General features: G+C 37.4%; 1 protein-coding gene across 4 annotated transcripts in view; it reads left to right on the top strand.

Annotated features, from left to right (window-relative positions):
• Nucleotides 1-16,709, top strand: part of NSF (N-ethylmaleimide sensitive factor, vesicle fusing ATPase) — a 156,799-nt gene that overhangs the window by 77,434 nt on the left and 62,656 nt on the right. For all 4 annotated transcript variants that reach the window (XM_067715933.1, XM_067715934.1, XM_067715936.1 and 1 more), the window contains exon 9: nucleotides 8,967-9,166. In XM_067715933.1, coding sequence (XP_067572034.1) covers nucleotides 8,967-9,166 — 200 coding nt within the window. The remainder of the gene's footprint in view (nucleotides 1-8,966; nucleotides 9,167-16,709) is intronic.

Here is a 16,709-nt window from a genome sequence, read left to right as displayed (position 1 = left end):
ACAGTGTTAATTTGGAGTTTGAGATTCATCAAAGGAATGGGTACTATAATTTGCAGTGTCCAAGTGACACTCGTGTTTTAGATAAAGTGCCTAAGGGGCCAGATGGTCACAATAGTCTCAGAAAGAATTTCACAAGCAAGATTGTCACTTATTTTCAAGCTTTACGGTCACCTAACAATGATCTAATTCTCACATTAACAGTTGGGAGTCTGGTTCCATTTCATCACTCCTCTATAGCAAGGTGATAAAAAATAAGTTAATATTTATTAAGCCAATATTTACGAGATCTTCCTATGTGCCAGGAAGTATTCTAAGTGCCTTATGTGCATTATACTTAACCTTCATAATAATCTTCTGAGGTAGTTGCTATTATTTCCAGTTAGTAAGTGGAAGAACCAGGACTTGAATCCAGGCAAGCTGACTCCAGAGCCCCCACTTTTGAATTTATTTAATACAAAAAACTGTCCTTTATTCTGAGATTATGTCCACCCTACCTTTTGATATTACAGTATATTTTCTTATATGAAGTGGTGCTGATAGAAGATGCCAGGTTTGATATTTTTGTTTAAGAAATCTTTACCTTGCAAATTAAAAACTAAGCAACCCAATGACAACACTAATCTCCAGATATTTTTTAAAAAAGAAGTTGTTTAGCTAGTTTTGGAAATCTAAGTCTGAGAATCACTGGTCAGAAAAATGGGACTCTTAGTTAGTAATTTTTAATGTTCTCTAGAGATTTTTTTCACTTGATTTATTTCCTAATGCACTTAATCCAATCAGTCCTCACCTATCTGGCACCTGACCACAAGTCATACTTTCATCCATTTGACAAATATCTGTTGTGAAATATAATTGAAATGCAGCTTTGCGGTTCATATTTTAGGAAATCATTAAAAATACTTTATGACAAGGGCTCTAGAATGAGATACAAACAAGCCTTATACTAAATTATTTACAGAATGTAGTCTTATAGTGAGGTTCCAGTGTCATGTTCACTTAAATCCTTAGTAAACAATGGCGTTACCATTTGCTATGTTTATTTCTTTGGTGTTTTACATTATTTGTACTGTTATTAATAGCTATTACATAATGATATATTAATAGATATTAATACTTTTCATTGTCCCTAACATATGGAGAACAAAATGGAAGAGAACAAGAGTAGCCCTGCTAGAGACGAATGAACAGGGGAGCCAGACAAAGAAGTTGTCTGGCTTACTTGTTGCTCTAACTGTAATCTTCATTGTTTGCTTTATTTATCTGTGTGTCATTGGCGACTTCAGTATCCTTGTTGGTGATTTGTTCAACAGTCTGTCTTCACAGTTCTTTGGAGTTCTCATTTCCATTTAACTTTTCTTTCACTCCATCTCAGCTGCTCACTCTTTGGTCATACCCAAGACTGCACCATCACTAATAACCACTACTTCGGGGATCTCAGTTTTAAGCATCTTGCTCTCTAGCCACCTCCCGTTTTTTCCTTGCTTTCTTCTAGCATAGCCCTTACCCCAACTCCAGCAAGTTTGACATGGGGACCTTCCAGTTAATTTACTCTGTCACTTCCCAGCCTTTTTGTCGTCTTTACCCAGCTTAGATTCCATGGTCTATCACCTTCACCCTCCTCACATACACCCTTAACAGCCTTGCTCCTCATCTTGTATATGTCAGGTGTTTCTCAGCTACCTGCTTACTCTGTATCAGTACCCAGACTTAAATATGGCTTAAGAAAAACACAAAACCATGGTATTAGACCTCACTTTAAATTTAAGAACCAAATCTCAAGCGAGCCCTCAGTATTTCTTGGAGTCAGTATTTCCTTGCATTCCTTCTGTATTTACTTAATCTACACTTGAACTTAGCCAAAAGGCCGAGAAGGGATGTATTTCCTTAGTCTCATCAGTTTCCTCACCTACTCTCTGAGATGACTGGTTCCTCTCCATTCTTCTCAAACATCCAACACCACCTCTTCCATCCTTCCATCCTCACCAGCAGCTGATGACCTGGAATCTTTATTTCACTGAGAAAATAGAAATAATCAGAAGAGAACTGCTTCATCTTCCCACCTCCAAATGTAGCATTTGTTGAATGAATCAAAGAACATGATATCCCAGAACTTCATTTACTCCTATATTCAAATATAATTAGCAACTTAAAATTCCAAAACCAAATATATAAAGCCATTTTTGGCCATTTTGAATTACACTTTTCACTACCACCTTCCTTTATGTTACTGTAACCAAGAGTTGTTATGTTTTGCCTCATCCAAATAAAAATTAGTTATTTTTAGGAAGATGATTAACAGGAGCAGTTAAATAACTGAACTCAGGAAATGAAGAGAAGAACTGCTTTGGCACTATATGTGATTATACTATTAGCCCACATTAGTTATTACTTATATGAGTTATGGAGGAAGGAGAAAAGGTGCGAATGACTTAGAAATGAAGACTAAAGCCTCAAACTTGGTGGAGAATGGAGGGAGAATGTTGAAAACAGGCCATGTGATAGTTTTGGATTTTTTTGGATGGAAAATTAGATAATAGACTTGAGCAAAAATTAGATAATAGACTCTAGCTAAAATTAGATAATAAACTTCAAATTAAATTAATACTTTACCTTGTGTTGCTAAACCTTAAGATTCAGTTTTGAAAAAAAGAGATGTTTAAAACCAAAAAAGTCAATATTCTTATGCCAGCTTTGATAAAATTTATATTTATATAATTGAGTAAGAACCTACCTTACCTAACTGTAAGTTGCTTATATAATTACAGCAAAGAGGAGAGTCCCTCAGTAACCTGAATTTCGTATGCTGAGCTCACTTACCCAATGGCATCTGTCTGCTCAAGCACATTTCCCCACACATTTTCCCAATTCCCCACGTTCTTTCCAAACCTTTACCATGTTTCCCAATATCATCTCCTCATCCTGCATTTTGTAGATGACCTAAGCCCCCTACTTCACATAGTAAACAGAACCCAACAGCTTACTTCTTCTTACTTCTTCTTCTTCTTCTCTTTACTTAACTAGTCTCAGAAGAAGTTTCCTTGCAGTTGTCTCCTTAAATCCCTACTCTTTGTTGCCAGAGTTCCTGAAAGTGTGATCTCTGTCTGTTCTTGCTTATGCTACTTAGCTTCCTTCTCCTACCACAACCCAAAATGATCTGACCCAGATCAGCATGAACTTTCTGATTTTTAAATCTGATGTTCTCTTTCCAGGCCTCATCCTTTGTCTCTGGAGCATTTGTCCCTATTGTCACATTCCTTTGCTTAAAGCTTTTTGAGGCTTTTCATGTGCCCAGAGCGGACATTCAAAAATATCGAACCAGTAGTTTTGATATCTTCTCTGAGCTTTCAACAAGTCTTTCTTAATGGACATTACTGCCTGAATCTCAAATGCCTTATAGCCAAAAACAAAGTTATGATTTCCTCTTGCTAACCTCTTGGTTGTTTTCTGAGATTACTATCATTTTTCCCATGTGCCCCCAGGCTAGATGCCTTAAGGTCATCCTTGACTCTTCCTCTTTTTCTTATTTTCATTTGGTCTCTAAGTTCTGATGAATATCTCTCCTCTCTTCCATTCTTTTCCTACTACTATTTCTTAAGATTATTACCTCTTTCCATTCCTGGTCTCTTGTCTGGATTATTTCAGTAGTACATTCAGGGATTTTAATTTGAATTTCATGATTGGACCCCAGAGGATCAAAAAATCTTCTCAAAATTGCATGCAAATTTTTGTACATGGGCATTTTTTCTGGGCAGGTCCATTAGACTATTCCATGGGAAAGAAAATGAGAGATAGAATGAGAGAATATGACATTTTAAACAAGTCAGTTCCACTGATTTCTCATTCTTCTGTGCCTGCCCTTTGCTATGTAGTTCCCTAACCCAGGGAACTGATCTCTGAGTAGTGAGGGGGCATGTAAGACATAAAGGGAAAAAAAAAAAGGAACAGTACAGCTCGCAGTCAGACAGTCCAGCAGCCAGAGATCAGAGGCTCCCCAGCATCAGAGCTAGGCCTTAATGTCCTGGAGAAGCTCAGGGGAAAGCTGGGGTATCAGTAGGGAGGCAGCCTTCTGAGGCCTCTGGACCCAGTTGTTCATGTGCTTGGAGGGACTTGGAGGGATAGGAAAAGGAAAACTTAATTGGCAAAAATCCAGAGCCAGCCAGTGAGGCAGTGTCCCCAGAAAAAGGTTAAGAACATACCTCCAACTAGACTCCCACCCTCTGATCTTTGTTCTCTAGTCCTTCGTCTACTCCACCGCCGGTTAGTTTTTAAACACACATCTCATTATGTATCCTCCCTGATTAAAAAACACTGGGTTTTTACAAAACAAAAACTCCCGGGCTTGGTGTCAAGGCCTTCCTTAGTTGGGAACTTGTCATCCCCCTTACTCAGGCACTCACCTCCAAGGCTCCCAGCCACAGAAGGTGATAACTGGTTGTTCTGAGAGGACAGCTTCTAGGTCCATACTGCCATGTCTAATCTAATGCTAATCTCTCTCTTTAGGGTGCCATTTCCCTTCACTTGCCCAACCATGAACCTCGAACTGGCCTTCAAGACCCAGACTGTATGTTACCTCTTCCCCTGTGTCCATCCCTAATTTTCTGCCATCACTCTAGCAGAATCAGTCTCTCTTGGCTAGGTTCCAAAAAACATTTCATGCACATCTCTGATAATGTCATATTATATTGTAGATAACCTATTTTTATTTGTCTTTCCTACTAAATCAGAAATGCCCTGCAGGTAGGGACTGCCTTTTTCATGTTTGTATCCCAAACACCTAGTTTCGTGCCTAGTCCAAACAGGAGCTTAATACACTTTTGTAGAATGGAATTACTTATGCAGAGTTTTTATGACTCATTTAAATTAGAGACCAATGCTTATTTAATAAGTCAGAAAGGCTATGATAATAATACGAATAACAAAGTCCCATTTCCACTGCTTATTCAAGTAACTGCTTCCTTTGTGGAAGTGGATTTTGAAAATCTTCACGTCATTGTATATATATATATTTTTTTTTTTTTTTTTTTTTTTGCGGTACGCGGGCCTCTCACTGTTGTGGCCTCTCCGGTTGCGGAGCACAGGCTTCAGACACGCAGGCTCAGCGGCCATGGCTCACGGGTCCAGCCGCTCCGCAGCATGTGGGATCTTCCCGGACCAGGGCACGAACCCGTGTCCCCTGCATCGGCAGGCGGACTCTCAACCACTGCGCCACCAGGGAAGCCCCATTGTATATTTTTGATGTGCTTTCTTGACAGCGTAAAGGAATTATGGTTCTCATGCAGACTAGAGTTTCTATGACATTCTTATTGATGTTATATTGAATAGATTCTGTAATTTCACAGATCTGTATTATATATAAGTTCCACGGATATGCATTTTATCTTTCAAGCTTCATGGTAATATTTTGTGGGTTATTTATTTTATGACATCTGAGTCAATTTAATTCAAAACACATTAAATTGAGCATTTCCCACATACAAAAACAGAGTTACAGAGTTAAAAATCTAGTATTTATGTATTATGTAGTTTGTCTTGCTAAATTTGTAAGTCGCAGTCATTGCAAAGGTGTTTTTTAGGTATTTAAATTAGTTCAGCCATGAAAGTACATACTGTTCATAATTTAAGAGCTTCAAATAATTTTTAAAAACCATCTTCTATCCCCCCATTTTCTCTGAGTTTTTTAGGAAAAGAATCAATAATTTACTTATTCAGCCATTTATTGAGTACATATTATGTACTAGGCATTAGGCTGGGTGTCTGCAATTGAGGATTGATGAGACAGTACCTGCCCTTGAATAGTTTATAGTCTTAAGAGAAAAGAAAGTATATAAACAAATATTTGCAATTTAAACTTTGGAGAAGAGGAAGGAAGCTCCTTCTTTGAGAACTGATGCTGAGGTTGAGAAAAGAGATGCCTGCAGATAAATTTGTAGATAAAGAAGCAGGGATGTGAAGGGGGGTTGGAGATGTAATTAAGATTACTAATAACCTCATCAAAAGATAGGGAGATTAACCTGAAATATCTGGGTGGGCCCAACATAATCACATAAGGTAGTTTAAGGCAGAAGAGGCAGAGAGATGTGTCAGAAAGAGAAGCTGAAGAGAACTGAAGCATAAGAGAAACTCAGTCACTTGCTGGAGGGGGAACACATGGAAAGTGTCAAAAGGAAAGTAAGCAGCCTCTAGGAGAAAAGATCAACCTGACCCCTAGCTGACAGCCAGCAAAGAAAGAGGGATCTCAGTCTTACAGTCACAAGAAAATAGATTCTGTCAACAACCCACGTAAACTTGGAAGTGGATTCTTCCCAGAGCCCCATTGGCCCACACCTTGATTTCAGTCTTATGAAAAATGGAGCAGAGCCACCCAAACCCACCCAAACTGCTGACTTAAAGAACTGTGAAATAATAAATTTGCAGTGTTTAAAAAAAGAGGGGGGCCAAAAAGAGAAAAAAAGAAGCAGGGAGCTGAAGGGAGTTCATACCTGATAGTCTTTTTTTTTTTTTTTTTTAATATGAAAAGTAGGAAACTAGATCATCTCTAAGAATTAATGGCATGGGTAGTGCTTGAGAAGAGAACAGTGAAGTCTGGATAATAACTAAGGAGATATGGGAGATGAACAGAAACAGGTAAGGGGTGGCATGCAATATTGAGAAAGCAGTGAGAGTAGAACTGAAATCAGATAGCATGAGACTGTTAGGATATCAGTCAGCACAGTGGTGTAATTTTCTCTGGTCATGCTCTGGCCAATGTTTAGGTGCAGTAAAGCCATATTGTGTTCAGGGTTCATAGGGTAGGTATAACAGAAGTATAAGAATGCTGAGGAGGTGAGAGTCTTTGAAAGAAAGCATGGCTTAATATGGAAGGAAGTGTGGTTAGAAGGAAGCTGATAAACTTGGAGAAGGTTGAGACTGGAGAGATGTGGCTAAGGGCTGGTACTTTGTAGGTACTTAGCAAGTCTTCATTTTATCCTTCCTGGCTCTCCCCTCCTTGTGCCTGTTTCACTCCCTCCACCACCACCTGCCTCTTTAATGGTTTATACAAATAGTTTCAAATCAAGATAGTAGCAGTTGGTTTGGAGAGGAAGGCTAGGAGCCAGGTTCCAAAGTCCTCATCAGATGTGTCCCAGTGGCTTGGATGCTGACAGTGCCTGGTGGTGTTGGCCTCTAGGAGAAGCTCAAGGCTTATCCCCTTATCTCCTTACCCCTCATGCCCCAAGGGTGGGACAAGGGCAAAGACATTTTATGGGCCACAGTTCTTTTTTTTAATTTAATTTATTTATTTTTGGCTGCATTGGGTCTTTGTTGCTGCACTCGGGCCTTCTCTAGTTGCAGTGAGTGCGGGCTACTCTTCATTGTGGTGCCCGGGCTTCCCATTGCGGTGGCTTCTCTTGTTGCAGAGCACGGGCTCTAGGCACGTGGACTTCAATAGTTGTGGCACACAGGCTCAGTAGTTGTGGCTCACGGGCTCTAGAGCACGAGCTCAGTAGTTGTGGCACACGGGCGTAGTTGCTCCACAGCACGTGGGATCTTCCTGGCCCAGGGATCGAACCCGTGTCCCCTGCACTGGCAGGCGGATTCTTAACCACTGAGCCACCAGGGAAGTCCCTGGGCCACAGTTCTTAGGACAGGAATTTACTCTGTGATGAGAAGGGTTAAGAATCTAAGCCTTTAAGGGTTTCCACTAAGTTCCCCCTGTCTCTACAAGTCTAACCAGAAGCACAGATCTCACTACTTTTAAGGATTTAAAAGGGAGTCTTTTTTTGAAACAAAGATAGAAGCAATGGCTGTACTGGCAACCCAAAATATCTTCCTCCTCAGAATCTAAACTTTCTAGTAGAGTTGGTTGAATCTTGTGGTTTCCTTTATTGAGTCATTTGATGTATTGTCGTAATTTTTCTTAAAGATATAATTTTTTAAGGCTTTTGTTCCAAATGAGGACATTTTCCATAAAAATACACTGTATCCCATTTCCAGAAATTTTCTTGTTCACCTGTAGTTTTGAGTGTAACGCTTGAAATCTAAGAATTCATTATTTCACAGAGTGCTTTTTTGGTGTAGTATAAAGAAAAAAACGCATAAGTAAAGAGTCATGCATCTTAAGTGTGAAACTTAAATAGGTGAGAATTCCTAGAGTGAGTAAACAGAAACCAAATTTCATCTTAATCTTAAGAAATGGAGTAAATGCTTGTGTAGAGTGGGCTAAAGAAATCCCAGGGAGTCTAAATCATTAGTCTTGCTATTTTGCTATCGTTAATGATACCTTTAAGGCATTTAGCAATGGTTGCCTAGAAAAGAATTGAATACTATTCTCGTAAAGCTTCAGTTTCATTTTCATCCTGGTGGCTCTGAGAAAACACGTTTCTCACTTGGCATAGTCACGTGAAATAGGGCATTCGACTTCATCCACAAAGTCTGTAACATCCATCTGGATCCTATGGATTGCTCTATACCCACCCAACTCAGACATGTCTGCCCTTTCTTCAAGTGCTTGTATTGACAGGTAGACCTGTAATTTCTTTGACTAAGATACAGTTTCCGTAGCCTGTCGTATCATAATAGATCTGTGTTGGGTTAAACTTGCCTAAAAACAGATCTTTTTTCCCCCTGGCTTTAAAGTAAAGGATAATGAAAAAGAAGTAATATTTCCTAATTAGGTATTTAGGTCAAAGAGACATTTTCAGAGTTAAAAGTATTCGTTCTCAATGATAATTCAAATATACTTTTCCAAAGACCTTTAATTGGCAGCTTTCCCCCTCAACTTTTGGTATTGGTGTAGGAATTGTTTGTGGATTTTCTATTTTAAAAAGATCTTCAGTTCATTCTTGTTCTGTTCATAGCACCTAGGTATTAATATATGTTAATGCTATTGCTGTATTCTTCCTGACATTCATGTGAAGAAGAAAGAAAACTTTGATGTCTTACTTGGATTTTAGTTAGTTGATGTAAGACTGTTTTCTTTTCCTTTTTAGGTTGCAAACATGTTAAAGGCATCCTGTTATATGGGCCTCCAGGTTGTGGTAAGACTCTCTTGGCTCGACAGATTGGCAAGATGTTGAATGCAAGAGAGCCTAAAGTGGTCAATGGGCCGGAAATCCTCAACAAATATGTGGGAGAATCAGAGGCTAACATTCGTAAACTCTTTGCTGATGCTGAAGAGGAGCAAAGGAGGGTAATGTTAACATAAGTACAATTTAGTGAAAGTTTGTTATCACTTATATGATGATTGAAACCCAGAGTTATGGTGGAAGACTTGTTGCTGTGATTTATAGTTTGAAGAAATTGCAGATAAAATTTATTTTGAACCGAGTTATGTCACTGAACTGGGATTATGGGAGATTTACATGTTGTGAGCAGATGTCAATATCCACATGTTCATAATACAAAGATAGATGATTATATGAGCCAAAGGTTTTGCAAAACAGATCATGAATATGTATTTAAGTGACACTTTTATTCCACATTACTTCCAGAGACTTGAACTCATTTATCCTAAAAGAGAGAAATTAAATCCATAAAGAGACTTGTAGAATTAAGTATGTGTAAGGTTCATGTGCAGAAAGCTAGTTTACTTACCACTGACTTAACTCAGCTGTAGTGACAGGTATAAGTTGTTAGGTCTCAAAGGAGAACTTGATTGGGGTCTTAGAAAAAAATAAAATTAACTAAAAATCAAGCCAGAGTTTACTAATTGTGATGGTTAATTTTGTGCTAATTTGCCTGGGCCTCAGGGTGCCCGGACATCGGTTAAACATTATTCTGGGTGGGTTGTGTTTACCATTTGAATCTGTAGACTGTCCCTAATATGCCATCCAATCCGTTGAAGGCCTGAATAGAACAAAAAGGCTTACCTTCCCTTGAGTAAGAGGGAATTTCCTACTGCCTGACCTGGAATATCAGTTTTTTCCTGCCTTCAGACTCAAACTGAAACACCTCTTCCTGGCTGTCAAGCTTGTAGGCCTTTGGACTGGAACTACACCATCAGCTCTCTGTGTCTCCAGTTTGCCAGCTGCAGAACTTGGGACTTGTCAGCCTACATAATTATGTTAGCCAGCTCCTTACATTTAATCTCTAGATAGATAGATGGGTAGATAGATTTTATATATATATATTCTTTTTTTTTTTCAGGTACCAATAGAATAGATAGACTAGATCTATAGATCTATTGATTCTGTTTCTCTGGAAAACTTTGACTAATATACTAGTATTAATATATTTGTTTCATTAAAGGAAAGTTTAAAAACAGTATTGTGGGATTTCTGGTTCTGGCAATACAGTAGACTAGGTAACCTGAAAATCTTCCTTCTTCAAAAATCTTCAAAAGCTGGATAAAATATAATCCAGCTAAAATAATTTCAAATGCACAATTGAGCTCTCAGGAAAGAAAAGGAAGTCTTCAGAAATCAAAAGAAAACTGAAAACTAGAGTAGTAAAGATAATGAGCTGCAGCTTTTGGTTCTGGTAATGTGTGCATTTGGGTTTTATCATCCAATAGGGGACATAAAATGAGTCCTTGAACTTACTTAAGGTGTGGCCTAGGAACTGGAACCTTCAAAGCAGCTCTGTCATCAATGAAAAGCATGACTAGAAAATATTTCCCTACCAGCACAGAGAAATAACAAAACCTTTTAACTATTTGCCTGGGTTCTAGAGTGGGAGATGAGGAATCTGCCATGGGAATTCTAACCCATGGATCTTTAACTCATGTTTAGGATTTGAAAACACACACACACACACACACAAACACCCCACTATGTAGTCTGGGGCCCCAAAATTGAGAAATTAATTTTAAAATGAATCCTGGGCCAATGTTAACACATAGGGTTGTTAGATATAAGCACACCCCAAGGGATACTCCAACAAAGCCAGGCCACAAGAGATTCTCACAGGGGAAGCTAAAATAGCTCCAATAAATGGAAAATGTCATCATCAGAATTTTAAACTCAGCAACTAGGTTAAACATAAGCAGTAGTTTCAGCTGAGGAGAGAAGTGATGAACAGTAGAATAGATCTAAAGAAATCACCCAGAATGTAGCACAGAGAGATAGAGAGATGGAAAATATGAAAGAGAAATTGAGATAACAGAGTTAAAATGAGAAGTCCAAATAGAAAGAATAGTGTAGAGGCAATATTCAAAGATAGAATGGCTGAGAATGTTCTAGAATTAATAAACATAAATACTTAGATTCATGTAGCACCATGAGCCCAAATGGGATAAGTAGAAATTTATGTCTAGATGCATTGTAGTAAAACTGGAGAATGCCAAAGAAAAAAAGAGAAATGTCTTAGTATCAACAAAAAAGAAATGATGATGACATCCAAAGGAATATCCATTATGTTGACAGTAAACTTTTTAACAACAGCAAGAGAGACCAGAAAAGAGTGGAAGAATATCTTCACAGAGCTAAGTAAAAATAACTGTCAACTTAAAATTTTATACCCAGCTTAATTCTCATTCAGGAATAGGATGAAATGAAGATATTTTTTCAGACAAAGTCTAATAGAATTAACTAGTCACAGAAGCTTGTTGGAAGAATGTGAAGCAGGATATATTTGAGAATGAAGAAAATTGAACCCAGAAGGAAAGCAGTGGATGCGAGAAACAATGGTGAGCAATGAAATTGGTAAAAATGTAGATAAAATCTGGAACTTCTACTTCTAGTTGTGGCAGATTAGGTAATCTGAATCATGCCTGCCGCTGAAGACTACTGGAAAAGCTCAACAAAATGTTTAATTTTTTTTTTTTTTTAATGTGCTTGGAGGTATCAGAGAGCTTACAAGATCTAGGGGGAGAATGGAGGCCCAGAAAAAAAGGTCCCAGTTTATGGGGGTCACTGTTCCTCTGGAGAAATTAGCCATTTCTGGAGGGAGCTGCTAAACAGCTATGCAGCCCTCTTGACGGGCTAGTGGGTATAAGGGGGACAGAGATTAGAGCCTATGGCCCACAAAGAGGGGACGTCTGATGAACATGCCTCATTTTGAGTTGGGACTCTGAAGGGCTACACCATAGGAGCAAGCGTTAACCAGAAGCAGACATGCTGTTACAGAGGCTACAGATCAGCTTTGAGTCATGTCATTCTCTAAAATTAGGCTGAGGGTTCCTAAACCACTAGTGCCCCCAGACATTTGGCAGAATTGTAGATCCTTCCTGGTGGAAGGTAGTATCATGCAAGGCCATAAACTATTTCTATAGTTTGCAAATGCAGTGCCTGGCTTATAATCAAAAGCAATCAGATACACAAAGACATAAACAACATGAAGAAAGAGAAACAAAAGATGATAGAAATTGGGCCTCAAGATACTGGAATTCTCAGATACAGACTTTTAAAATAAGTATACTTATTACATTCAAAGAGAAACAAGATTGAAAATTTTGGCAGAGCACTAGAAACTGTTAAAAAAAAATCAAATGGAAATTCTGGGAATGAGAAATTCAGTAAATTAACTCAAGTTTAAACAACAGATTAGACACATCTAAAGAGAGAATTAGTGAACTAAAAGATGTTAGACAAAAATAACTACAGACAAAGGATGAAAGGAATGAAGAGAGATAAATACCACAAGAAAGTCTAGTGCACAATTTAAATTTCCAGAAAGTCAGGAGAAAGACGATGGGGCAAAAGCAGTATTTGAAGAGAAAAGGGTTTAGAACTTTCTAAAATGGGTGAAGAACATCAGTCCATGGATTCTAGCAGTGATATAAACCTCAAGCAAAAGAAATACTGAAGAATTCTACACTTATAATCATTGTTAAATGGCTGAAAATAAAAAAAGGAGAGAGAGAGAAATCTTAAAAGCAGCTAGAGGAAAAAAAAGGATTACCTTCCAATAAACAGCAATTAGCTGGCAGCTGTCTTCTCAACAGAAATGACAAAAATCAGAAATCAGTTGAATGTCATTTTTTAAGAGAATAGCTGTCAACTTAGAATTTACATTGTCATGTAAATATACAATAAAGTACTGTATTGTAATAAAAATAGACTGGCTGTACACAGTTGTGAATCTAACAAATAAATGTTGAGCAAAAGAAAACACAAGAAAGGATCATATATACTATATGATTCCATTTAGATACAGCTCAACTAAAGTACAGTGTTTAATGATGCATGCTTCTAAGTTGGTAAAACTATAAAGGAAAGTGAGAAATAATTACCTTAAAAATCAGATTGTGGTTGCCTTTGGGGCATGGAGGGGAGGGATGTTGGGGAAGGGTGGTGAGGAGGCACTGCCAGGATGCTGGCACTCTTCTGCGTCTTGTTATGGTTACATGGATGTTCATTTTGTGACAGTTCCTTCAGACATACATTCACATTTGTGGAACTTTCCCTCTATGTATGTCATATTCCACAATAAAAACGTTTAAAAGAGGTTAAATTTAAGAAGGATTCACTGTACAAAATAATAATGATGATCAATATATCTTTTTAAGGATAGAACTAAAATATGGAACAAAACATGTGGGAAGTGGGTTGAATCCATGTAAGATCCTTGTATTATTTGGGAAGAAGTTAGACATATTAATTAACATAAAACTTCAGTAAATGTTTATGTGAAAATTGTTTATAGTTCTCAAGCTTTTCCAAGGCATGAGGGAGGAGTGGGGGAAGGAATAAAGAAAACTCAAATACTTTAGAAGGCAAGAAAGGAATAACAAGACTCGAAGAAAATGTGAAGATACCGAAAACGTAACTTTTAAAAAGATTTCACTTAGAATAGCATTCAGAATGATAAGATAACTAGGATTAAATCTAACAGGAACGTTAAAGGAGAAAATTATAAACATTTTTGAAAATCTTTTTTCAAGAGCTAATAAATGGTAAGATAGAACATTTTCACATGGGAATCCTGACATTATCATAAAAATGACAGTTCTGCCCATATTAATCTGTAAGTTCAGTGCTTTTCCAGTCAAGTCTAACAGGACTTTTTTGGAATTTGACTTTTTTTTTTTTTGGATGCTTGAAGAGTCATGAAAATTTTGGAGAATAATGAAAAGTTACTTATTCAGATAGCAAGACTTACTGGAAACCTATAGTAATTGAAACAATTTTATATATTCGTGAAAAAACAGACCATGGAAATAGAGGAACACAGGAAGAACTTGTTACGTGAAAAGTGGCAATACAAATCAGAGGGGAAATGATATACTGTTCCAAGATGGGACTGAGATCATTGGCTCTCTGTTTGGAAAAAGATAAAATGCAGTCCCTGTCTCACTTCATACAGAATTACAAAATAGATTTGCAAAAAACAAAACTAAAACTTAAGAGAAAATTTTTAGAAGAAAACTAGGGAAAGGCATTAAGAATTGAGGCTAGGGAAGAATTTCTTAATAAGATATAGAAATTAAATCCATAAAAGAAAAAAAAGTTTATTTGGCTACATTAATATAAAGAAAATTCTCTCTGACAAATTACACTGGATACAAATGTCTCAAACTAGAAGAGATATTTGCAACCCATATAATCCACAAAAAATTGGTATTCCTCTATAATAAATTCTCTGTAATAACTCCTGTATAATAAGTAAGAAAAAGACAAACACCACAATTTTTTTAAAAAACTGGCAAAGGATATGAATAGGCAATTTCTCAGAGGAAGAACCCAACTGACGATAAGCAGATGAAACAATGCTCAGGAAAATGCATAATAAAAGAGAAATCACCTTATAAACAACCTGATAAAATTTACAAAGACCAATAATGCCAGAAGTTGATGAGGTTATGGAGAAACAGGGCTTCATATACATTACTAGTCATAGTATAAATTAGAAAAATAGTAATATTGTGCAGATTAATTTGACATCTTACAAAAATGAAGATGCACAAACCTCATGACCCATGAGTTCTACTTCAACCCTACTTCAAGTTCTAGTTCAAGTTCTACCCTAGAGAAATACTCTTGCACTTGTGCACCAAATGACATGTACCAGAATGTTGATTGCCGCACTATATGCAATGGGGGGAAAGCTAGAAACATCTTGATTCTTCTCAGTAGGAAATGGAATATCATCTTAGACATTAAAATAAATAACAGACTTACATGGATCAATATGCATAACACCCAGAAACATAATATATATTTTTTAATCTAGTAAGCTTTATTAAATCTAATTTATCCTGTCATTTCCTACTTTTTATTTTTGTTGATGGTAAAAATAAATTTTAAACATTGCCTTTATAACAACCCTTCTGCTGCTTCAAATCTACTTGTTGGGTGCTTAATCATTTCAGTTTTACACAAGGTGGTTTTCTCCCCTGCTTCCCTATATCCCATTAAGTTCTTGTTCATATTCAGATCTCTAGCCATCTCAGCTCCATTGCATCCTGGTATATTATTGCAAGTCTAATAACTGATCTCAACTCTTCAGACAGTCCCAGAACCAATTCAGTTTTACAATTCGTTCCTAATACTACAATATTTTTTGTTTCAGATATCTTTTTACCTCTCAGAATACCAAGAAAAATAGTCATTACCATTTACTATCTGGGTTGAAAGAACTTCTTTTTAAAAATTGTTTTTAAGTTGATTACAGATCACTTACAAACAAAAATAAAGGGAAGCAGAGACTATTAAAATATTTAATAGAGCTTAAATATAGCAAACCAAATTTTTATTCCATATTTTCCTGGGTTTGAAGATATCTACTGATTGATCGATAGATATATACCCAAAATGCGCAGGAGCCTCTGTATGTAACTAATTGTTCATCAGTTGTCATGCGTGAAGTTGTACACTGATTCTACATTTCAAATACATCTCTCATAGATTATAGCTTATCATTACTTCTTGTTCTTCTACTTGCGTCGTCAAGACAATACTTGAAGAGTTTTTAAAAAAATCTTTGGCTTATAATTTTGTTGAAGACGGGATGGACACCAGGCACTCCATAATTGCAAAATATTTTTATTTTTAGATTTGTATACACCTTTTAGAATGGCCAATCTAATTTTTTTTTTTTTTTTTTTTTTTTTTTTTGCGGTACGCGGGCCTCTCACCACTGTGGCCTCTCCCGTTGCGGAGAACAGGCTCCAGACGTGCAGGCCCAGCGGCCATGGCCCACGGGCCCAGCCGCTCCGCGGCATGTGGGATCCTCCCGGACTGGGGCACGAACCCGCGTCCCCTGCATCTGCAGGCGGACTCTCAACCACTGTGCCACCAGGGAAGCCCCAATCTAATTTTTTTAAAGTATCATTTTAACTTTATTTATTTATGGCTGCATTGGGTCTTCGTTACTGCATGTGGGCTTTCTCTAGTTGTGGCGAGCACGGGCTACTTTTCCTTGCAGTGCGTGGGCTTCTCATTGCAGTGGCTTCTCTTGTTGTGAAGCCCGGGCTATAGGCTCATGGGCTTCAGTGGTTGCGGCTTGCGGGCTCTAGAGTGCAGGCTGAGTAGTTGTGGCGCATGGGCTTATTTGCTCCACAGCATGTGGGATCTTCCCACATTAGTAATGATGACATAATTTCTAGAATTTTGAAATAGTATAATATATCTTAGATTTATGAAAAGATCCAGTGGACCCATACAGTAATTGCAAGATAGAGTGAGGTTTTTTTTCTGTTTTTAAAAAAATATATTTTCCATTTTGTTCCTGTGGAATACTTCTAGAAAAAACGTAGTCATGAGATATCAATCTTTATAAATAGTTAAAACTGCTTAACAGTGAAAATTAAAAACTGAAATTGTTTTTCAAGTGGATCCTAATGGTATACTGAG

Source organism: Pseudorca crassidens, chromosome 19 (assembly GCF_039906515.1).
Source record: "Pseudorca crassidens isolate mPseCra1 chromosome 19, mPseCra1.hap1, whole genome shotgun sequence".
Classification (NCBI taxonomy): Eukaryota; Metazoa; Chordata; class Mammalia; order Artiodactyla; family Delphinidae; genus Pseudorca; species Pseudorca crassidens.
Note: the sequence above shows the minus strand (reverse complement) of the source record. Positions and strands in the feature narration are given on the sequence as shown.